Source organism: Ammospiza caudacuta, chromosome 1, assembly GCF_027887145.1.
Source record: "Ammospiza caudacuta isolate bAmmCau1 chromosome 1, bAmmCau1.pri, whole genome shotgun sequence".
NCBI lineage: Eukaryota > Metazoa > Chordata > Aves > Passeriformes > Passerellidae > Ammospiza > Ammospiza caudacuta.
The window spans coordinates 6,995,915-7,020,446 of record NC_080593.1 but is presented as its reverse complement, the minus strand read 5'-3'; the positions used below and the strand labels follow the sequence as shown (position 1 = coordinate 7,020,446).

Sequence of the window (24,532 nt, the reverse complement as noted above, 5' to 3'; positions counted from 1 at the left end):
AGTTATTATTCTTACCTAAAAATAAGCACAGTATGGACCTTCACAGTGCATTTAAATATAGTCCAGTCAGTGGTCACTTCCTTCCCTGACCTTGAAATCTAGCATTTGAAATTGTGTTTTCCAGGCAGTTTGTAAGGGTTTCATTTTCTTCTTCCAGATGCTTTCTGCTTCCCTTCTTCCTGCCCTAGAGCAAATAAACCAAATAAGCTCCTTTTCTACTGATGCTGGAGGTGTTGTCAGTGTATCAAACAAAAATCTGACTTCACAGTGTAGCTTCCAATGGCAATGAAAGGCTGCACTGCAAAGTTCAAGTTAGATAATTTCTCTTGCTCCTTTCCCAGAAACAGTCTCTGCTGATAAGCTTTCAGTGGAAATCTCTGCTGATGCTCTGAAGAGAGGTAATCAGACTCTGAGCACCAAGGAATGAATTGTGTATGGAAAATCCTTTTGTAAAAAAGCTTTAGCTGAGGTGGAAGCCAGTTTATTACAATGTCTGTGTGCTGTCAGAGTTTCAGCAGGAGGTCCCCAAGGTCCTCCTGCAACTTGTTAAATGGGCATATTTCTGAAGCATTCGAGTGGAAAGCTGAGGGACTGGGAAATCTGTTTTCAAAAGCTGCTTTGCAATCAAGAGAGGCAGTGGTCCTGGAGAAACAAATATCTTGAGCTGTACGTGGATGGAAATGTTTATTCTATTTTAGGGCATTGTAGCTGGTATATTATGCCACACTCATAATGTTTTCATTCAAGTACTAGGAGAGGGTAAACCCAAAAGTATTTTGTAGCTGCATTTCCTCCTTTTTTTCTTCCAAAATAGCTGGCAACTTATTGCATTCTTAAGAAATTGCTGCTAATAACACACACAAATAGTAATTAACATATCCTAAAGTAAATAAAATTCTCTTTTTGGAATATATTACTGGGCTTTTGGGGAGGATTATCTTTGGCAGGAGCTCTACAGAGGTATCCAACAACAAGGGCAAGGTTAAAAGCCTTCCTGGAGTTGTTTGCAAAGCCCTCAACCCCTGGCTGTTTGTTGATCAAGATCCAAAGCTGCTGTTTTTCACACTTAATGCTGGTGTTGTAGCCAAATGATTTCTCAGGTTTCTTGGTGCTTCCTTATTTAATGCCATATTATTATTTTTATATCAGAATTTCACTGAACAATACTTGTTCCTGTATGTTCATAAAAGGTGGCACCTCTGAATACAGTGTAGTCTGAAAAAACAACAAAGAACAGCCAGGAGGGGAGAAATGAAAACAGCAAAGTTTTTGGAACAGTCAGTAATGCTTTTTCCTTTTCATGATAAATAAAGCAGAGTTGTGGTTGTACCTGCTTGTTCTGAACTGATACTCCTGCATTTTGCAAATTTGGCTGCACTGCCCGGTGTGGAAGATTGGTTCTTGCTGATAAATCAGTGGAAGTATTAATAGATAATAGATAAAATTGTGCTAATAAATTAGCACAATTTTGCCCAGGTCCATGTGGGAGTCAACTCAGAAACTGGGACTGGGACCATGTCCACCAGCCCTGCTCTCACTGGAAAATGTGTAGAGGCTCAAAAGCACTACAAAAGGAAGAAAAAGGCATTTTATGAAACACATAAGAATGTGCTTTGAATTACTGAATGTTGCCAAGAAACAAGATTTCGGTCTGCAACCCTCAAAACAGATGATCCTGTTGTTTATGGGGTGTTCCTGTTCAGGACCTGGTGTTCCTGTTCAGGAGCTGCTCTGGTGCTGACAGCAGGAGGGGTGGCTGGGCGCTCACGGGGGGATTTCTGGCAGCTCAAAAACCTTTGGACTTTGTTACCCAGTGCAGCACTATAACATAGTGATCAAAACAAACACTGTATAAATGTGGTATTTGAGCTATGGAATTGCTCTTTCCAGGAGGTTTTCAAGATGTGACTGGGCAGGGTGCTAGATAATCTCATCTGGGCTCCCTTTCCATGAAAGGTTGGTCTGGATGATCTTTTGAGGTCTTTTCCAACTTGGGCTTTGCTATGCCTTGGAGAAAATTGGTTGATCTTTTAAATCGATATGACATATTCAATGTTCTGATTGCAATCTTCAGTATTTTTTCAGCATAATTCATAGAATCTCCCCAAACAGGTTTAGGGCTTCTACCCCCAGTGTAATCTGGGGTGTTTGGGACAGGTTTGGAAGCCCAAATGTCTGTGGAGGACAACTGCAGTGTGAGGAATCAAACAAGTGATGCTTTGTGTTAGGTTGTAGTTGCTGCTGCCATTTTATTTGTGTGTTTAAGTCAATATTGTGTCAAATGTACAAAGTTTAAAAATAATCATTGTTTTTTCTTCCAGTTCTACAAAATGCTGGAAGTAATTAAAAAAAACCTTAAACTTTTCCTAAACAAATCTAGTCAATCTATGATTGAGAGAAAAGACCCATCAGCCTTCAGGGCTTGCTGGAATTTGTCTGCTGGGAATAGAATGTGGGTACCCTGCCAACCTCAACCACAAAGTCATCCTTCATCATTTAAATTGTGGATGTAACAGGGAGGCCATGGAACGGGGGAAGAACTAAAAATATTCACCTGCAACAGTGGTTTTTATGCCTGTGTTTGTGTTTATATATCTGTATGTGTGTGTATTTTCTCAGATAGATGTACATATATTCACACACATTATTACTCTTATTAACCAGAGTCACAGTACGAGTAAAATTAATTTAGTGGCAGTTTACACCCTTTTTTTGGTGAGATATAAAGGTTACAGCCTTTAAAAGACTTCCCCTTTTAAATTATTTCATTAACTTCTTAAGTGAAAAATGTCTGTTTTATATACACGCCTTAGTGATTGCTTTGTGTGCAGCTTGTCTTACCTTTAAAAAACTCAACCCAAGGAAAAAAAAAAAAACAAATTAAAACCAGAATACTGCAGAAATCGACATAAGTGTTTCTTCTGATGTGATCATTTGACTTTGTATTTGATTTTTTTAAATTTTGTTGGCTCTTTATTAGTTGAGTTCTTTAAAATCAAATTGAATTCACTTTTCTTCAGGCAAATTTTGTGTCCAGGATGTCTTTAAAGTGCTGTTGTCTGTGGTGAGAGACTTCGAGAGCACACTTCTCTTTCCGGTGTGGGTAGATTATTTTAAATTATTATTTACATGACCAAATTAGGAAGTAAAACCTAAATATGCTCTTACATGGGGCTTTTTGGTTGGTTGGTTGGTATTTTGGTTTCGCTTTTGGTTTTGTTTTTGGGGTTTTTTTTTGTAAATAAGTCCCTGTGGTGGTGATCAAATATTTGATCTTAAAATAACTTCACTCTCACTGGGTGCATCCTATATCCAGAACTGCCTCTGGCAGTTAAATAAACACCGGACTTTTATCATGGATGGCATCTATTTCAGAGCTCATCACCACAGGGCTCCACTGTGCTGGTGGGTGCCACAAAGGAGCAGGGGGGCTTTGCCTCTGAGCATTTTGCATCCTTTTGGGAAGGGATGTGGCTCTGCTGGGAGGGTCCCTGAGCTGCAGCACCAGCAGCCCTGTGTGCTGTGTCTGTCTGTCTGCCCCCAGCCCTGTGTGCTGTGTCTGTCTGTCTGCCCCCAGCCCTGTGTGCTGTGTCTGTCTGTCTGCCCCCAGCCCTGTGTGCTGTGTCTGTCTGCTCTGCCCCCAGCCCTGTGTGCTGTGTCTGTCTGCCCCCAGCCCTGTGTGCTGTGTCTGTCTGTCTGCCCCCAGCCCTGTGTGCTGTGTCTGTCTGTCTGCCCCCAGCCCTGTGTGCTGTGTCTGTCTGTCTGCCCCCAGCCCTGTGTGCTGTGTCTGTCTGTCTGCCCCCAGCCCTGTGTGCTGTGTCTGTCTGTCTGCCCCCAGCCCTGTGTGCTGTGTCTGTCTGTCTGCCCCCAGCCCTGTGTGCTGTGTCTGTCTGTCTGCCCCCAGCCCTGTGTGCTGTGTCTGTCTGTCTGCCCCCAGCCCTGTGTGCTGTGTCTGTCTGCTCCCAGCCCTGTGTGCTGTGTCTGCTCTGCCCCCAGCCCTGTGTGCTGTGTCTGTCTGTCTGCCCCCAGCCCTGTGTGCTGTGTCTGTCTGTCTGCCCCCAGCCCTGTGTGCTGTGTCTGTCTGCTCACACCAGCCTTGAGGAGCACCTTCCTGAGAGCTGGGCAGCCCCCAATGCTGTGGGAGTGAGTGGGTGAAGCAGCTCTCAGGGAAATCTCTATTCCAGATCCATCTGTATTCCAGAAATCCCTGAGATCATCTCTAGTTACAGGCTGAAAGTCTCACTGCTCATTCCAGTGGGATCCAGCATAATACTGTGGATGTGACTGTTCCCAGGGTGTTCATGCCAGTCTGCAAGTGTTGATGTGGCTTGTAACCATTTCATCAGCCCCAACTGCTGCATGTCTCTACATTAAATTGAGTGGATAAACTCATTTATTTCTATTTTTGTTAAGCTGACAAGTTCTTTCTGGTGAATTTGTAACTCTGTGTCAGGTTTCTGCATCACAATGTATTTAAAAGTATTTCTTTTCTGGCAGTGCTGACCTACTTTAAATGCTGCAAGGTGCTCTTACCTCCTTTTTTTCTTTCTAACAGCCAGTTGATACAAGCAGAGATCTTTGTACTTCAGCTTCTAAACCTTTGATGATATTTTAACTGTTCATTCCTGTATGTAGGCAGCCACTTTATCCTTTTCTAGGTGGGTCCTTGCCTCAATTCAGAGTTAATGGTTACTATTTATTGCACACCTACAAAAGGTAAAACCTTCCTAGAGCAAAGCTGCTACGTGCACGGAGTGCCTTAGAAAGCCCAGAATCCCTGACCTGAAGAACAAATTGTCCCTAGCCAGGCTGTTCAAAGATGTGAGGACGTGGGTAACTCACCTGGGCCCTGCAGGCATGGGGTCAACTTCAATGAAATAACTCAATATCCACCACAACAGTCAAACCTAAGCCATGGAGTTCAAAGAAAATAAAACTTGCTGTGAGCGTGCAAGAGCATCTTAATTCCTGGATGGGTGTCCTGTGATGTTATTGCAGTGGGATGTTTTCTTTTGGGTAAATAATTAGTGCTCCCCTGAGAGCTGCAGATGTGCTGTAGCATTGCATGTTCTCCACCACAATCTCTAAGCCAGTCTTAAAATGTTACAGATTGCTCAGGTGTGCCTGGGTTTACGTGCAGCTAATTGCCATCACTTTTTTCTCCTTCCTGCCTCATTTTTCCCTCTGTTCCCCTGGATTTTTGGCACTGACAGCCCTATCCCTGTTGCTGCCACAGCCCCAGGAGCAGTGTGTGTTGCCAAAGGCAGACAGATCAAGGAGGCAGCAGCCGAGCTGGGACATCTCCACTGATCCATGTGGCCACTGCTGCATCCTCATGGAAGTGCTGCTCCTCTGAGATCCCACTCTGGGACCAGTGAAGCTAAAAACCATATTGCAGAATTCACATTTTCATAGATCCCAATAACCTTTGCATACAGATATAAAATGAAGCCACTGGTTGGAGTTCTTACCCATAAATCACCAGATCCTATTTCCCTGTGGTTTTCTCCCATTCTAAATGGTGCAGTATCATTCTTCTATTGTCTTGTGGGACTGTTTCTGGCCCACAAAGGGTGTTTCTCATCCAAGCTTTTAAGGGACACAGTAGAAGCAAGGTAAGACCCATCCTGTGTCCTTCAAAACTTTTAAAATGCAATGCCTTTGTAGAGAACAAAAGCAATGGGGGCTCTGAGCTAGTCCACAGTGTTTAAATCTGCTCATCCTGAATTACCAATTGCTACTGATTCAAAACCTCCCAGACCATCACTGATACCAGTGTGGCAGCCCCCACAAATGCCTCAAGCAAAGCTGAATGAGGCACCACAGAGGCACCACCAAGTTCCTGACAGTAATTTTGCTCTCTGGTTTATTCATCCTCGTAGACCAGGACATCTCTGAGGGGTTTCACCCACACCACAGAGGATTATAGTTCAAATTCTTGGTCCTTCACTCCCTGAGTTATTGAATATTGTGTCCTAGCTCAGGCTCTGTAATTCTCCCCAGGCACCCAGAGACCTCCACTGACCCCAGACACAGTCCAGCTCTGCCCTGGCACCTCTCCAGAAGTGTCTCCACCCCTTCCTCCCACCATGATGCAGGAAAGAGGCTCCATCCCTCCACCTGTGAGATTCAGACAGGTGGGAAGGGCAGTGGGGTCCATGTGCAGCAGGCACAAGGCTGCTGTTGTGCAGCCTCCAGTATTGCCTTTGTGTGAACACCTCATCATTTCAATGTCATTTGCATCTGGCTATATATGCAAATATAGAGGGAAAAACCCCTCTGTAAAGAAAAAAAAAATTCTCTGTAAAGAAAAACCTCTCTGCTAAAGAAGTAGATTTGAGAATGCAGCTATCAGCTTTTGATACCCAAGCTGGCTGAGGCATCCCTGGTGCAGTGTGATCCATCCTCATTGCAGGCTGGCAGGGTGCTCCCTCCCCCAGGAGAGATGGGTGATTTCTCACTGGGCTTTGGTGTTTCTCACATGGATGCTCTCCTTCTGGCTTGTCAGCAGTGAGTCAGGAATCCCAGCTCCTTGGTTCATTGCTTGGTAGATCATGCTGAAAAATTGCAAGGAAAAAATCGTGTTTGAGATGAAAAAAGGAGTAAACTGTGGATTTTGTTTGTCATGGGATATTTTTCTCTGCTCCTCTCTCTTTCCATCTTGTACCATCTCCATCATCCTGCATTGCAGTTTTGCCTGATTTGGGTGGGGTGGGCTCTGCAGTTCATCCCTACCTCTTAGTCTTGGGGCTAAATGTTTTGGGGTTTTTTTGTACTCCCTTTTCCAGCTCCTGCAGATCACAGCTGCCCTTTGCCCAACATCAACTCTTGAGAGGCTACTTTGGCTGTTCTACTAAGAGCTGATGTGTCTTATGGTGCAGTTTAGGATTTTTTTTCTCCCCATTTCATCTTCCCCTTGGTGTCCCAGCTGCTGCTGTGGCTTTCCCTGCCCTTCAAGGACTTGCTTCTCTCATCTGAGCATTGCCCAGGTGCTTTGGCTTCTTGGCTGGAGGCTCCACATCTGTGTTGCACGTTTCTTTTGGTTGCTGCTCGTGCTCAGTAGGAGTGGAGATAGGGCAACCATGAATATGATGGTTGTGTTGGCTGTAAAAAATATGAAAAATCTTTCTTAATTACACAGCAGACAAAAGCCCTGCCCTGCCATGCAGAGCTCTGGCTCACCATGCACTTCAATAATTGCTGTATCTGCTGAGTTCTGAAGCGATATCTTCACAGACAGAAGCTCCATTGATTTCAAGGCACTGTTTGCCTCATAAGAAAAAGGAAACTATAATGGAAGCTGGCCCCATGAACTCATCTAATTTATGTAGTACTTACAAACCCACCATATCTTTGTGGAAAATTATGGAATATAAATAACAACAACCAATAGCCAGACATTTTCTGTCTCCTCTGGGAAATTGTGGAAGGTTGCTGTACTGCCAGATAGAAATTTATGATACTTTAGGCTTTTACTTGGACTAAAAGGATGAAATTGAGTTGGTGTTTTGGAACAGTTCAAGGAAATTGTGCAGGAATTATGTGCAGTCAAATCTGAAGATGGTTGAGGGGTCTGGCTCTGAATTTTTAAAAACCAAACTCTTCAAATGGAAAAATAAACGAGTACAACAATGCCTATTTCAGTTGGACAGGGAATTCTGTAGCTTTATTCTGGTGAAAATGTGACAATCATAAATCTGCTTTGCTCAGAGTTTGGTCTTTGGGCCATAGGTGAGTGTGTAATTCACAGTCCAAACCACAAGCAGGTTTTGGTGATTTGTTTTCCCTCCAGTGTTACTGACTTGTAAAGTGTGAGAATCCTACAGTCAGTCCAAATACGTGAGTGGTCTAGAAGTGCTCTAAAAGGAACTTTTTTTTTTAAAGAAACATAAAATGAATAAAGACTGCTGAGTTTGAGATGTAAGAACTGTAATATTGGGAGGAAAAAAACTGAAAACATCTGAAAAATCTAGTGTCATGGAAAATTGATTCTATAAAGCATTTTCTGGAACCTCCTGAATTATCCTTAATATGAAAGGAAGCAAGGAAATGGCTGAAGCTTAGGATCCCTGTTCACAGAGACTCCTAGAACTTGTCAGTAAAGTGTGGTTGAAAACATCATCAAGTGACTTGATTTGTGTGATTTCCCATATTGCACCATCCCGTGCTAGATGATGTGCTGTAACTCACTGCTGCTCTTACTCACTGAGCCTCAGCATCTCTGATAGAGCACAGGCACTTGAAACTCAATGTGAAACAATTCAGAAATTGGTTGGTTTCTCTCAGATCTTCATCACTTGCTTATGCAGCCACGTATTAGCCCAGGTATTCAGTATGGGAATATTTAATAAATATATAAATATTTACATAAATGTGATTTGGAAAACTCAGGCCTGTGGATTCAAGAATCACTTGGGCTTCTTTGGCAGGAGACATCAACATAAATACAAGTAGTCATCAAATAATGGTAAGAAATTACAGCAATAAAATCTCTCTGCCTATTTTTCACCCCAGAAGGGTGAAAGAAAATGGCAAATTATTCAATGTTTTTAATGGTTGTCAGAAACTGGACAGAATCCAAAAACTAGTTCAGCAAATATTTATGAAATGGTATCTAAACCATTAACTGTTCTGCCTATCTGAGATGTAGCTGTGCAATCTGTTTCACACTCCTCATCCAAAGGTGGGGGAGGAAAAGGCATGTTTTTGAGGTGGAACTTGTGCCAATCAGACTTTGAGACCAAAAACCATTTTAAGATATTTTTTTCTTTAAACACTTTATAGGTCTGGATGATTCTTGGCTTTGGGTACATGGAACTGAGCCTGTGAGTGATTTAAAGGGGATGATTTAGGGATGTGGGACATTTCCCTGGCTAATGCCCCTTCTTATTTGATCTGATTGCTAATCTGAATAATTCTTAGAAGTTACCTATACAGAGAAGCATTTGATCTGAACTGTGCTTTGCAGGAGAGCCCTTTTTATTCCACTATGAATCCAATCTTCCCTTTTACTCTCTCTAGGTCAGCCACAGATTCCTTCCTTTTTCCTACAGCTCAAAGAGGAAAGACAAAATGTGTTTTGCTTGCTCCAGCTGGTTGACTGGTTTCTCTTGTACCCCTTAGACAGCATTTAAGAGGAAACTTGTTTATTTTCCTAAACTATTTGTACATTCTGCATGCATAAAATATTAATTTAGCTGGGGACAAATCTTCTAAACGCCAAATATTTGTGCATATTTCTGTTAAAAAGTGCTGCCAGTGATCTTGTCATGAGAGGATTCAAGTAATAGCTGCCATTTGTGAGTGAACACTCTGTACCATTTTCAGCTTTTTTGCTCCCAAGGGGCGTGTGTTATCAGAGGCACTTAGCACACTGAAGGAGGAGAGAGCAGTGGATGGTTCCTAGGATGTGCTGTCTGCCTGGCACATGAGGGGTGTCACCTGGACCTCATCCTTTTGCTGCTGAAGTACTGCCCAGCCTCAGTGGGGTTCATTATTTGATGCAGCAGAATTAAGGGTGGTGTTGGCTGCATCCTCTTGCAAAACTGTGTAGCAACATCTGGTGAATTGGATGAATAGACTAAGAGTGATGTGTAAGCCAAGTCCACTCCACTGATCTGGTAGTTTAGTGACCTGGAGTCATTAATTAAAGTAAATCCTCCCTCTTAAGGAGTTTTTCAACAGATCTTCACAAATGGTATTTTGAGATGACCAAGAAAAGACTGGCAATGCTCTGTGGCTCAAGATCTGGCCACTTGTTTCTCCAGGGAGGTGTCATGATGTTTTGATGCCTCTGTTCAAATATTGGAAGCTGCAGGGATGACCTTTCTGCCTTTTGCCTTCTTTTGCTTTGTTCTAGCAGAGGTGTCCTCATCTGAGCCAGCCTTCGACAGCATCTTGGCCAAGGATGTGTCCCCGTGGTCTGGGGAACAATTTCATCACTGCCAGTGAAGGGCACTGTGAGACTGGTTGGTGGAGTAATCAAAGCTGAATGGGGTTATAAAGGAGGAATTTAGCTTGATGAAGAAGGAAATTCAAATCCCCACCATCCCTCAGCTCCTACTGGGAGAGTTTGCATTGCTCTGCTAAGCACTTGTTCATGTGGTGCCCTTTCAAATAACTAGTATCTTTTTTGGATGGTGATACTTTTGATGGTTATACTTTGTGCTCAAGCACTTTATTTTCCCAGTGAGGTTTTTATAATAAATTAAAAAGTTAGCCAAGTCATCTCCTGTTCATGCTGCAGATAGGAAAACTTAAGCCCAGAGAAATAAAGTAACCTTTGTGCAACCAAAAAGTGGGGCTGTGGTTAAGTGGGGAATAAGGCTGCTATGGAGCAGCAGAGACTCCAGCCTTGAAAATGCATTTGCTGCTCTGTGCTGCCTTCCCCAAGGTATTCGACACTGATGCAGATGCAGCCTCAGTCATCTGAAACTTCTGCTATTGAAAACGGGATCTTTTTTCTTCCCCCCCTACCTTCAGATCACATTAAAACCGCCTGCGGTTATTCGAACCCTTCGACTTCCCCTGTGCCCTCCTGAGCATCCTGCACCCAAAAACGCTGCTAAATGACCCTCGAGCCCTGGCCGAGCCCATGGCCGGTTCTGCGGGCGGGAAGCGAACCTGGCCGTGATGCCTGGGGTTCTATCCGAGCCCAGGGCCTGGGTTCTGCAGGCGGGGAGCCGAACCTGGCCGTGATGCCCGAGCCCCTGTCCGGTTCTGCAGGCGGGAAGCGAACCTGGCCGTGATGTCCGAGCCCAGGGCCGGTTCCGCAGGCAGGGCTGGCCGTGATGTCCGAGCCCAGGGCCGGTTCTGCAGGCGGGGAGCCGAACCTGGCCGTGATGTCCGAGCCCAGGGCCGGTTCCGCAGGCAGGGCTGGCCGTGATGCCCGAGCCCAGGGCCGGTTCCGCAGACAGGGAAGCGAACCTGGCCGTGATGCCCGAGCCCAGGGCCGGTTCCGCAGACAGGGAAGCGAACCTGGCCGTGATGCCCGAGCCCAGGGCCGGTTCCGCAGACAGGGAAGCGAACCTGGCCGTGATGCCCGAGCCCAGGGCCGGTTCCGCAGACAGGGAAGCGAACCTGGCCGTGATGCCCGAGCCCAGGGCCGGTTCCGCAGACAGGGAAGCGAACCTGGCCGTGATGCCCGAGCCCAGGGCCGGTTCCGCAGACAGGGAAGCGAACCTGGCCGTGATGCCCGAGCCCAGGGCCGGTTCCGCAGACAGGGAAGCGAACCTGGCCGTGATGCCCGAGCCCAGGGCCGGTTCCGCAGACAGGGAAGCGAACCTGGCCGTGATGCCCGAGCCCAGGGCCGGTTCCGCAGACAGGGAAGCGAACCTGGCCGGCGCTGGCGCCGAGCCCGCAGGGGCAGAGCCCGCCCGCCCTCCCCGCGCTGCGGTGGCTCCGCCGGCGCTGCCATCCCCGCGCCTGCCGCGATGGGAGGCACCAACACACCCAGCCCCGAGCCCCATCTGTTGCAGCATCGACTCCAGTAGCAGAGCCCGAGATGTTTAAATGCGCTTGCCTTTAGGGAAAAGCTTTCAATGCAGTTCTTCGATGGACGTTTCCAGCCAGACTGCAGGATTTTTCAGAGCTGTAAGTCAGAGCCGGGGTTCGGCTGTCCCTGGGTTTCTCTGGATTTGATTATTTTTATTATTAAATTGATTTATCTTAGCAGGGGAAAATGGGTTTTGCATTCATTTAGGTGGATGCCCGAGTGCACTGCAGGAGTCTGCCGAGAGGCAGGAATTCTTCAGGCTCTGTAAGAAATGCATCATTCTTGGGTATTTTGGGGTTTTTTGTCGTGTTTTGTCTCTCGTATACATGACCGGCACGGGGCTGTTGTCTTGTTTTTAGAGCATTTAATTACAATAGATACTCCAATGCTGAACAAAATGTTCTTTTATCTAGTTAAAGAATGTAGCTTGGGTTTGGGGTTGGTTTGTTGGTTGCTTTTTTTTCCCCTTGCATAACTTTTCGTTAATGTTTTGGAAAGAGACATTATCATTTGGAGGGTATTCATTTATTTTCAGCCTAAAACCATCTGGTCTCTGCATCCTGCAATGCTTGGTTTCTCCTACTGCTCATCTCAGAGCCTCCTGAACTGCTGAGCAACTAATTTGCCATGGCTAGTCACTGCAACCCCAAATCACAGGTTTGCAGGAAGTGCTGTTTTGCTTAATGATTTTAATTTGATATTTGATGAGGTTTGTTAGGATAAAGAGCTGTATTACTGGATTTATGCGTTCCCCCTTGCATTTTTCCCTTTTTACAAGAATTAATGCTGAACACAAGCAATTTGCACTGCAATTAATGGATCTGTGAGATAATGAACAGCCAAAACGGATGAGGCAGCTCCATCCTGGGATCAGAGCCTGAAGGGTTTCAGGATCTTCTGTCAGTGGGGTGATGGTGAACAGCAAATGAAATTTAATCCAGTATAAGATGCAGGGTATTTTGCCAGCAGCTTGTGTGTTTTGTTTGTTGTTCAGTGTTATGGGCCACGGGAGAAATGAGAGTGTCAGCCTTTGGGGAAGGCATTTCCCCCTCAGCCGTGTCCCCTCTGTGGTGAGTGCAGGAGAGGCTGGAGAGCAGAGGCTGTGCTGACTTTGAGCAGCCCTGGGAGGTGTGAACAGGCTGGGGCTGCTGCAGCTGGGAGCCTGGGGGGCAGGATTATCTGATGGAGAGGGAATGATGGGCAGCAGGATGAAAGGGATCCTGCTGACAAGGGGGCAGCCCTCAATTCAAAGGGAGCCAGTGGGAAACCCAGCAAAAGAAGACTTGGTTGTACTTCAATTTAGTACATTTTTATTACTGGGAGTGGAATAGAAATGTTTTTTTTTTTTTAATGCCCCAGTTTGAAATAAACAAAAAAACTTGGCCACCCCTCCAAACCCACCCCATCAATCTGAATGCACAAGGATGTCTGACATTCATCAAGAAGAAACTAGGAGAATTAAATGCAATATTGTTGCAAATCTTTAAAGACAAAACACAGAGTTGATGGAAATCACCTGTAACCAGTTTGCTTCAGGCAGCCAAGAGCCATCGGGTTTCCATCAGGAGGAGAAAATCCTTCTGTCATTTCAGCCTCTTTGGCCACCCAAGTAGGGGCAGACAAGCTGATTTGAAGACAGTAAATATTTAATCATCTTAAATTTAAAATAAATGGCAGTTAAAAAACTGTAAGGGCTTGTTACCATGTCTGTATGCACGAATATATATGTTTCCCATATCCATTGCTCCACATGAGACCATGTTTTGTAAGTGTGTAAAAATAGTGATGCCCTGTGAGTTGAACTCTGTCACACCTACATCTGGGAGGAAATAGTCACCAGGGCAGTTTGTTTCTGCTTCTCAGTGTAGGTGCCAGTGCCTTTGCTTTTAGAACTGATGGATATTTTGATTAAGTTATCAAGATTTACCTTTCTGTGCTGATGTAACAGACACTTTCCTCATAGGTATTTGATGACTTCTAGTGGTCTTTCATGACTCCTGATTGTGATTCTAAGTCCAATTTCCATTTCTAATAGACCTCAAAGTAAGTGTTAATAAAACTTGGATGTAAATATATATACTAATAATTGTGCAGCTGTTCAGTACTTATAGATAGAAATTTATGTTCCTAATGGAACATTATGTTCCTGATGGAAAAAAGTACCCAATATTTTTTATGGCCGTATTACTGGTGTGAATCTAATTTTTGGTAGTAACGATAAAACAAAATTGTTATTCTGAATCAAAATTTCCTGCTTGTGGGTTTAATTTATCTTGAGAAAAAAAAATAGTTTTGCCTTTTTTTTGCTTTGTTTTGTTTTCTTCTTGGGTGCTCATTAATTTCATGGGAGGTTTCCAGTGATGCTCCTTGGCAGGGTGGGTGTCCCTGCCAGGCTGAGCTGCAGGCAGGGGCTCTCCCTTGGTTTTTGGTAATTCCAGTGTCAGCTTTATTTTTTTGTGACAAATGGGTTTGGACTGTCTGCCACATGGCTTGGAGCAACAGCCAGTTCTGAAATGGCCTCTCCCATGCCAGGCTCATACTCTGCCCATCTGTCACCGTGTCCAGGGTGTCCTGCTAAGCTGGAAATGTTTCCCACACTCTCCAAGCAGGATCAAATTCTTCTCAACACATTTTGATGCACAAACTGTCAGGCAAATCAAATGCAGATTTGCCTGTTTCAGCTCACCAGTGCCTGCTGGGTTTCAAAGCCATTGCAGAGGGCAGAAATTGCTTTTGGTGTATGTGGATAATGAGCTTAACTTTTCAGTTGGGCTTCCCTGAGTGTGTGTTTGCTTGTCCCTTCTCCACAGCGTGTTCAGGTTGGTCCATTGTAATTGTGGTGCTTAAATGGACTCATAAAGAATAATAAGATGGGGAAAATCAGAAGACACCTTCTAAAGGAGTCAGAATTTGATATGGCTTGTTTGTAAGGTTTTCTTCCCTGCACTGGATCTAAACTAGGGACTATTAAAAAAAATGATGAAGTCATAGTCCTTGAAAGAAGCCTGAAGTTTACATGGGGAAATATCTTCCTCAGAATTTTAGTACTGCATGTACAATAATTAGGAAAAAACCCCTGGGTATGTGTCATTTCTTCCCTTCCCTTTCTATGTGAGGATTATTTCCAAACTGGACCCACTGCAAACATTTATTTTCAGTGGTGGCTATTTCTAGTGTGAGTGAGTAATCTCTTTGTTGTGTTCTTCTGTTTGCTTCATTGTTCACAAGATTTTCCAGATGGGCAGTTATTTTATCCATATTTCTTCCAGAGATAGTCACTGGTGTCTTCTAACACCTTCTCCCAAGCAGAACTGTGATGCTCTTTGAAGCACGTCCCTTGAGAAAGACTTTAACAAGTGACCAGGGCTTGGTGTGTGTGAGCCTGGAAATGTGAGATTTATTATCCCTTGGACATTGGCAGTTCTCTTAACAAACATGCTTTTCCTCAGAAGCTGTATATTCTTAAAATTTAAATTCTGGGATTTTTCACTTGGACAGGGAGGTTCCTTCATCTCACTCCACTGGGCACTCAGAGAGTTAACCCTGCTTTCTATACAGAAGGCTGTGCAAAGGAAATCTGTGGGATCTCAGCACCTCAGGACTGATGTGCAGTCACCAAGACCACCCTTGGGGGGCTCGGAGGTCCTGGAATGTTGCCAGAAGTGTCTGGTGGCTGGACTTTGATCCAACACAGGAGACGACACCTGTATGAGGATGGGAGGATTCACTGGGATAAATGGTGAAGGGATAGGTTAATTATAGTGTGAAACACAGGGTTTAGGATTTCTGTACAGGGGGTCTGGAGAAGTAAGATGGAGGAATTGGGGCGTGTCCTGTCCTTCTTCTTCTTCTTCTTGGCCTCCATCTTCTGTGGTGATGGTGGCACTTTGGGATTGGTTATTACTAGAAGTGCACTGGTCAATAAGGGTAAAAGGTATTGGGGGAAATAAGTAAATATTGTATACGTAGTTTTGGGTATAAAGATAAGTGACCGCCCCGGGGGCTCTCAGTGTGCTCATGGCTGGCTTGCTGTGCGGACCTGTGTCGGGCCGAGAGAAAATCTTGTAGATAAAAAACTAATAAACACTGAAGACCGAGAAAACACCTGAAGCCTCTTTTCGTCCTTTGGAGCACGGGCTGCCCAAGGCCATCCCCGAGCCTTTCCAGGCCATAAAACAGCCGAGAAAGAGACAGAAATCTCATCTTGGTGACACTTGGAAGTGCTCCCAGTGCAGGGATGCCTGGAGTGTGTCTCACCAGCAAGCAAAACTGGGATTGAAACTGGGCTGAAATGGTGCTGGCTGGGTCCTGCAGCCCTGGCACGGAGCGGAGAGGGGATTGAAACTGGGCTGAAATGGTCCCAGCTGGGTCCTGCAGCTCAAACACGGAGCTGGGAGAGGACTGAAACAGGGCTGAAATGGTCCTGCAGCCCAGACACGGAGCTGGGAGGGGATTGAAACCAGGTTGAAATGGTCCTGCAGCCCAAACACGGAGCTGGGAGGGGATTGAAATGGTGCTGAAATGGTCCTACAGCCCAAACACGGAGCTGAGAGAGGATTGAAACCGGCCTGAAATGGTCCTGCAGCCCAAACACAGAGCTGGGAGAGGATTGAAATTGGGCTGAAATGGTCCTGGCTGGGTCCTGCCGCCCAGACATGGAGCTGAGAGGGCATTGAAATGGGGCTGGAATGATCCTGCAGCCCAACATGGAGCTGGGAGAGGATTGAAACGGGGCTGAAATGATCCTGGCTGGGTCCCACAGCACAAACACGGAGCTGGGAGCTCGCTGCGCTGCCCGAGCCCCGGCCCAGCCTCCTGCGGGGATGGAGCCTCCCATCCCGGCGTTGTCATGGCTACGCTGGTACCGCTGGAGCTGGGGAAGGAGCTGGAGTAAGCCACGCTCCGAGTGCCGTGCACACCGAAGTGAGAGAAAGCCCCTTGTTTGGACAGCTTTCTAGAGGGGGAAAGTAAAAAAAAATACCCTACTTTATTCCCACTTTATAGCCAGTAAAGAGTGAGATGCAGTGGAGAGATGAGATGCAGGAGAGGTGAGATGCAGCATTCATTTATATATATATATATATATATATATATATATGTATATATATATATATGTGTGTGTGTGTGTGTGTGTGTGTGTGTGTGTGTGTGTGTATGTATATATATATGGGGATATGGGGTTTTTTTGCTGTGGTTTTTTTTTTTTTTTTTTTTTTTTTTAATTCTGGGCAGTGGGAATAGTACAGAACAGAACTTTTCTCCTAATAATAGTGCTTTTCATTTCAGACCTACCACACGAGATGGTCATGCTTGTCAGGCTGCTTTTGAAAGTAAGCTTCTGTCAAAGGCACTGTTTGCTTTGTGCATTGGCTTAATTATACATTTAAAAAGGGCACAACATTTAGGGTCTATTCAGAGTTAAATCTGTTTGCAACAAAATTTTTTGCAGGAAGTAGGAAATTAGAAATGTGCAATCTCCATATGTTGCAAGGATAACAAAACCCTGGAAAAGAAGAGACCATTTATCTTCTTGACTGTTTATTTGCCAAAGCAGGTTCATTTAGTTCATATAAAAGGGAAACTGTTATTCTTAGTTGGATTACAAATGAAAAGGAATTAATTATGCCTCAAAGAAAAGGCTACATTATAATTAATTCACTGAATATGTGAAATTCAATGACATAGAAACTCCAAAGTTTAAGCACGTTGTCCAGCCTCTGCCATGCCAGGGAAATGGGAGCACATTGCCTGGTGGAGATTCTGGCTTTCCCCTTCCCTCTAGGCTGGACAGAAAGTGTGGGGGACATGAGCAGTGACAGATATCAGAATGCCTTCCCAGAGCTCATCCAGAAAGCCAGAGCAGGCAGTGAAAGTCTCATCACTGAAGTGCTCTCATGAAGCTGTTCTGGACTGGATCTGTAGTTTGTAAAACCCTTTGGATTCCCACAGCGTGAATGACGGATTGTAATTTATTAGCAGTGGATGTCACTGCTAACTGAAAGTCTAGGAGTGGCACAAAATCTCAGTCTCATAGCTCAGGGGTGGGACACAAAGGGCATAAAAGCTGGGTTTGGGCAGGATACTATACCAGGAGTGTGATAAAGTCTTCTAGGTTGTCTCTGACAATCTGAGCTTTCTTCTGTCCCTAAGGGCATTTATGTTGCAGCTTCAGCAAAATTCACCTTTAAACAAAGAGTTCAGAGTGTGATGAATGAAGACATCCATTCTTTTGGGAAAAGAAAAATCTAGTTTAGCTTATGAAATAAAGCATATTCAATTTATTGGTCTCTTTTTACATGTGGTGCTAAAGGTATAAGATAAGCTGTAGCAAAGTGACTCTAAACTTCATAGAGGTGAAATTGCTCTCTGCAGCTGCAGAGTGATGTAGGAAAATATGTCAGGAAAGCACCAAGAGGGGAATCTTTCCTCATCATGGACACCATGTGCTGTTCCCCTTGACCTCCCATTCTGCTCTTCAGCACATAAAGCACAGAACCATCTTGTTCTTCCTTTCCTTCCCTAATTTCCTCTTTGCTTCTGCATTTTTTCCCTTTATTTTTTTTTCTTTAGTTAAGGGACTAAGAGATCAGAGCAGGTCCCTTTCTTCTAATTGTCAAGATTATTCACGGTTAATGCCTGACAAGAATGGAAAGAGGAGGCAACAGGCAGCTGTCTTCCTAAATGCAGTGAACTGGAAAAAAATAGTTGCAGTTCAAGTATTTATGGCAGAGATCTTTTCCCTGGTGTCAATGTCACCTTTTTTAGTCATATACATGCAAGGGAGAACCCTGCAAGTCCTTCTCAGATAAGGCCATCAGCTGGGGGTTTTCAGTTCTGATTCTGTTTTGTTTTACTCTTCCATGAGGACATGGTTTTTGAAGAGATTTGGCCAATAAAAAGTGGGGGAAAACATAAAAAGAAAGCAAAACACAGTGACTCAAAGTAGCTGAAGTGTAGAGATGTAGTAATCCTCAGTGTGATCCTTGTGTTGAATCCCCTTCAGATTGTTTGCTCCTGTGCTGCAGCAGCTCAAGTGTTTTCATTACATTATGGCAAAATCATCTTTTGTTTCCTGCTGTTCTGCTATTTCACTGTGGCTGAAGTTGTGTTTTGCAGCAAATGCTGGCTTTTCTCTGCAAATGCATTGGGATCCAGTGTCTCATTTATGTAAGACAAACTCATAAGTATTGGACAGCACTTTTATTGGCACTGAGCATGAGCCATCTGAAGGGTAACATTTCCAGTCTCCTGCAGTCCTTCCTTAGAATCGTGTCTCTTGGTTTCTTAATTCCCTCATCACTCACCTAACCACATTTTCCAGGACTGAGGTGTGTTATCTTCTGTTTTACCTTGTGTTCCTAAAATTTGGGTGCTTCTTAAATGAAATGTCTTGCCAGAGAAAGCTTGTCTTTGACCGAGCATCCAGGAATAGCACTTAATAATGGGTTTGTGTGTGCATCATGGTGGTGTCACAGAGACTATTGGGAATTTTGGTTTCCTCCCTGGCATGCTTTCTCTGCTGTTCTCTCACTTTCTCTCTCTGTCTCTCCTGTTTTTTTTAAGTGACATTTCATTATTTGCACGTTTGCTAGGTTGTCCATCTGCTGTTGTAATAAACACTCTGCCAGTCACTGCTGTGTGGTTTGTGGTGTGAAGGATCTGACAAACCAGGCTGTGGCATTTTCTGGGTCCCCCATTGAAGGGAGGAATGATGGATCTGACTCCATGTCCTCAGAAGGCTAATTTATTATTTTATGATCTATATTATATTAAAGAATGCTATACTAAACTGTACTAAAGAATAGAGAAAGGATACAGACAGAAGGCTAAAAGGTAATAAGAAAACCTGTGACTCCTTCCAGAGTCTGACACAGCCTGACTGTGATTGGTCATTCAGTCAAAACAATTCACATGAAATAACCACCTGTTGGTAAACAATGTCCAAACACATTCTAAAGCAGCAAAACACAGGAGAAACAAATCAGATAATTATTGTTTTCATTTTTCTCTGAGGCTACTCAGCTTCCCAGGAGCAAAGAGATTTTTCAGCAAATATGACAGTGACACCAGGCTGCTGCTGTGTGCTTGGGGATCCTAGCCAGGCTTTGTCACCTGATGAGGTGGGGAGCAGCACCCTCCACCACAGCATTTCCACACAGCCCTGAGCTCTCTGCACCTTGTAAACATGATGGGGCTGCAGGCAGGAGGGATTCCATCCCACCCCAGGCTGTGTGTGCCCAGCTCATCTGCAAAGACTGAATCACTGATGAGATACAGTGGGGTTTCCTGGCAGCAGAGCACAAGGCTTGAAAAAACCTTCATTTTTTTTCTGTAAACAGCGTAGGAATGTGTTCTAGTGATTTAAGTCTGAGATTGAGAACAACACAAAAAACAATCCATGCTCTCTTGTAAGTTTTTTTGATGGATCTTGTCTACAGCCCCAGAAACAAAAAAAAACAAAAAAAAGGGCATTTGCTGTGGACTGCTGGAGATTAATTCCTGTCAGGATCAGTTAAGAATTTCAGAAATTAAGAAGGGTGTTCTGGATGCTGCCAGTATCTCAGGATCAGGATCACTCAGGAAGAAGAGTTGGAAGACAGCTATTTAGCTATTTTCAGGGAAATATCAAGGACTTAATGGTTTCATGGCTCTTTAATCCCTTCCGTGTAAAATTCATAGTTTTAGCAGCTTTTTCTGCCCAAGTGGTGGCAATCCAAGCTGGAGCACCTGTGGTGAGAGCAGTGGCTTCAGTAGCTCCTTGAGCAGACCCTGTCCACTTCTTGTTGCAGCTGAAAGAAATGCCTTTGAATTGCACACAGGCTGTTTTTTTCTGCCAAGCTTTCATATGTGAGGGGGTTTTTACACAGAACATTGAATAATCACCTGATGGATGGGGATTTTCACACACTGAGATCTGGGTTAGATTTCAGTCAGCCATTACTCCCTAACCTCTTAGATAGTGCCTCTTTGGAACTGAATATTTTCCATTTGTTCCAGGCATGTCATTTAGGGAGACTTACCTTCTGTTATTTCAAGTCTGGTACTGTGTCCACCTTGAAGTGCACACAGCTGGTCCTGCACAGTCACACAATAACCCCTGGGCTGTGCTGCCTCTGGAATCTTCATACTGTGGACACAATCATAGAATCATTAAGGTGGGAAAAGATCAAAAAGTTCACTGCAAACCTGCCATCTTCATAATTTCTTCTTGTTCTCTTGCTTGTTTTGGGAGCAGAGACCAATCCCCTCCTGGCTACAACCTCCTTTCAGGAGTTGTGGAAGGTGATAAGGTCTCCTCTGAGCCTCTTTTTCTCCAGGCTAAACTTCCCCACTTCCCTCAGCTGCTCCTTATAGGACTTGTATTCCAGACCCTTCACCATCCCCTTGCCCTTTTCTGGACACTCCCCAGCCCCTCAATATCTGTCTTGTAGTGAGGGGCTCAGAACTGAGCACAGGATTCAAGGTACAGCCTCACCAATCAAGTCTCTATATCTTATTTCTATCCTCTCAAATTCTCCAGACCTACATATATGGGGTTTTGTTGGTTTTGTTGTTTTTTTTTTGTTTGTTTTTTTTTTTTTTTTAAATACAAATAGCCTTAAAAGTAGTAGCAAACAGATAAATTGTAATGGCCCCGTGCAGTACAAAGCTGTCTTGCACAAATCCAACCAGCTTTGTACATCTGTTCCTGCCCACTCCCATTGAGTCATACTGAGACTTAGTCACCAGCATCCTCAGTCTCACAGTACAACTTATATATTTCTCTCCAAAACACATGCTACAGTCTAGATGGCATGGGGGAGTGAGAAAAGCAAAGCAATGAGCAACCTACTCCTAAAGGAATAAAGGAATGTAGCAAGTCTTATTATACTTTACTATAGCTGGTACATCAAAACAACAATAACAAAAGGACAGAAATGCCTGGGTATGTCAGTTTTGAATCTTTCTTTGTGCAATAATGGGCTGATTTGTTATAAATCCCCAAAGGCTTCTAGATAGGATTGTTCTCAGAAAAAGAGAATTTTCTATTCAAGCAGAGCTACCAAGCTATGCCCTCTATTCCACAGAGATCAGACTGTGGATTCTGCTCACAGGCTATTAGCATATGCAGCATATTTGCTGTTCAGAGAGTTTTACACAGGCTTGTAATAGGTACAAATTCAAGGTTGATCTAAAAAAATCTGCTGGTGTGCAGAATGCAGTGAAAGAAACTGTTCACAGCTGATGTTAATAAAAATCCTGACCTTCTTTGTCCTTGCTAGGATACTTGAAGTGCTCAAAGCTCAGTAATATCAGCAGAGGAGGAGATTTTGTAAGGTGTGATGCTGAGGAGTGCAGCTTTTATCAATCTTTTGTGAGATCAGAGTTCTTGTCAACACACAGCTTAATTCCACTGTATGTTGTTTTCTTTGTTTATTTTATTAAAGGAGCTGTCTCCCCATATTGAAAACTGCCTTAGTAAAGTGTCACCTTCTGCTTGAGTTATGTTGTTAAAAGAAACTGTAATGTCTGGCAGGCATTTCACATCCTTAAATTTGGTGCAATCCTAGCACATATATAGAACTCAGTGAGGCAGAAAAATAATGCCTCAGAGGTGACACCATCCCTAGTCAGGACTGCGTGATGCTACCCACACCACGACTCTGAATTTGTTAACAGCTGAGGAACCCAGCCTTTCAGCAGAGCTTGGAATGGGGCTGCCATGAAGCTCTTCTGACCTGTGCCACCCCTGAAATGTGGCCAAGGAGTTGACCATGTTCATGGGGACCCACCTCTGTGGCACAGATTTCACAGCCCTGCGTTGCTCACAGTCATTCCTCATGTTTCAATAGACTGTTGCAAAAGATGCCAGCAGGGAGCTGTTTGTGCAATATATTTTTGATACCCAGCCCTGAAATTCTGGGCCACTGTCAAGTGGGGCCATAAAAAGGTCCAACTTCCACCCAAAATACATTGGGAATTGGTCTCTGGCGTGTCAGCCCCAGCCCTTGCTGGCTCTTTGGCTTCAGCCCTTGCAGAGAAGATTTATCAGCCTGGCTGCCAAAGTAGCCTTGAAGCTAAACAATAATAAAACGAGAATCCTGTTTATTCTGTGTTGTTTACTGGATTCAAGGCTTTAGTGGTGTGTTATTTAAGTATGCGGCCTCTGCAGCAGAATTGCTGGAAGCCCATTTCTTACACCAAGGTCTCCAACTGCAGCAGCCTCCAGACCAGTGTGTCTGGGCAAGTCTTCCTGGCAGGAATTCTCCCCAGTAAGGAAAGAAACAGTGAAACTGGTGGAAAAGGTGAAAAATGGTTTGGCTAACCCGATCTTGCTCCTATGTATGCCAGCCAAAACTCAAATGTAGTTTTCTTTCCTATTCTCCAAACCAATTCTGAAAAAAAGTTTCTTTGTTTACCTAAGATAACAAAGAACATTAATTTTATTCTTACTTCTTTTCACATAATCCCAAATATTCTGATATAAGAGATGTCAGAGGAAAAGGGACTGGAATTAAGAAGGATCATCCTCTAGATGTAGGGGTAACCCAGACCAGAATCATGCTAGAGTTAGTCTCACCTTTGGAGGAGAAATTCACATGAGGAATCTGTAGCCTTCCAGATATCTGTTGTTAGCCCAGAGGAAATAGGGAAAGAAGTGGTAAAGAAAATAAGTGCAAATGCAGACAGAATAGTCCTGGCTTGCACTGTAAACTCCCCTGTTGGGTTTTGGGGGATTTCCCTCCCCAGGAGGGAGCCTGACTGCTGACAGGAGCACTGAGCCATGGCTCTGCTGTGTCATGGCTCTGCTGTTCTCCAGGAAAAGCTCTGCTGCCCCTGGGGCTGTGTTCCTCAGTGAATGTAACAGGAGCTGCCATGACAGCCTCTGTAAATAAAAGTGGATTGAAAACAAAATAAATCTGAGGCAGCTTTGTGGCTGTAAAGTAGATCTAAAGTGGTCAAGAGGTCATTTTTTCCAACAGTATGGCAGGAGTGATGTCTGCCTGTCAGATGGAGCAGAGCGATGGAAGGATTGCCTAAGGAGCACAAGCATGACAGGAAAACCAATGAAACTTCCAAACCAGGCTTTTCATACTCTTCATTCCAGGTTAGCAGCACTAGCACCTGCTTTTGCTCGGTACAGGGGTGATGACAGGCTGAGGTCTCTGCAGAAGTTGTCTGTCCAAGGATTCAATGCAGGACTGATGGACAGAGGGCTCGATGCCATTCTGCAGCCAGGGCTCTGCAGTCTGAAGGACTCTTCCTCCTAGCAGGACATCACTGTGTGCCTTTGATGGAGTTTTAAATGTCACTGCAGAGCCATGTGGCTGTCCAGGCAGCTGTTTCCAAGTGGAGCAAAGCAGAGCTGGAGAGCAGCAAAGCTGTCTAAGAACAGCTCCAGTCCCCAGCCCCTGGCAGAGTGAGCATTCTGTGTGTATCTGTTGGCATCAGATCACAGAGTCACAACTGTGACAAGGGCAAGGGCTGCACCATTGCTCTGTCAAGAGTTCTGTGGTATTTTGCAACACTTTTGGAGCAGTTTGCTTTTTTGTTTTTGTTTGGGTTTTTTTTAAGAGTTATCATCAACTGCATCATCACATGTGTTTCTGGTTAAAGAGGAACACAAGAAAGAAATTGTTATTTATCTGTAGTCTGCAGAAATATTCATGAAGGGGAAATAACCACCTAATGTTTCCTTGCTTAACCAACAGATTGGAATTGAGAGAGCAGCATTTGTAGCCTGGTATTTGATATGTGTATTTTTTCCCTTCTGTGAATGGATGCCTTCACATATAGAATCCCATGAAAGACTGAAAAATTGTTAGGTAGCAGTTACAATTATAGACTTTTTCACAGGACTAGAAGTACAATTATTACCCACTTTGAAATGTTCAGCAGTGCTGTATTAACAAAATAAAAAGGTGTCACACTGCCCAGAGGGCTCCAGCTTCAGTTATTATAGCTTACAGGTAGAGATTTGTTGTAGATGTAAAGATAGATGAAGTTACAATACCTCCATGGTATCTGAGAGATACAAATCAGAACAGAGTCATCATC

General features: G+C 44.3%; 1 protein-coding gene across 2 annotated transcripts in view; it reads left to right on the top strand.

Moving 5' to 3' along the window:
• Positions 1 to 24,532, top strand: part of PRKAG2 (protein kinase AMP-activated non-catalytic subunit gamma 2) — a 220,269-nt gene that overhangs the window by 40,299 nt on the left and 155,438 nt on the right. The window contains exon 1 of one of the 2 annotated variants that reach the window (XM_058820878.1): positions 11,436 to 11,592. The exons of the other annotated variant lie outside the window; for it this stretch is intronic. Within the exon in view, the coding sequence (XP_058676861.1) occupies positions 11,512 to 11,592 (81 nt within the window). The 5' untranslated portion in view covers positions 11,436 to 11,511. Of the gene's footprint in view, positions 1 to 11,435; positions 11,593 to 24,532 lie in introns of those variants that run through there. 2 annotated transcript variants of the gene reach the window in all.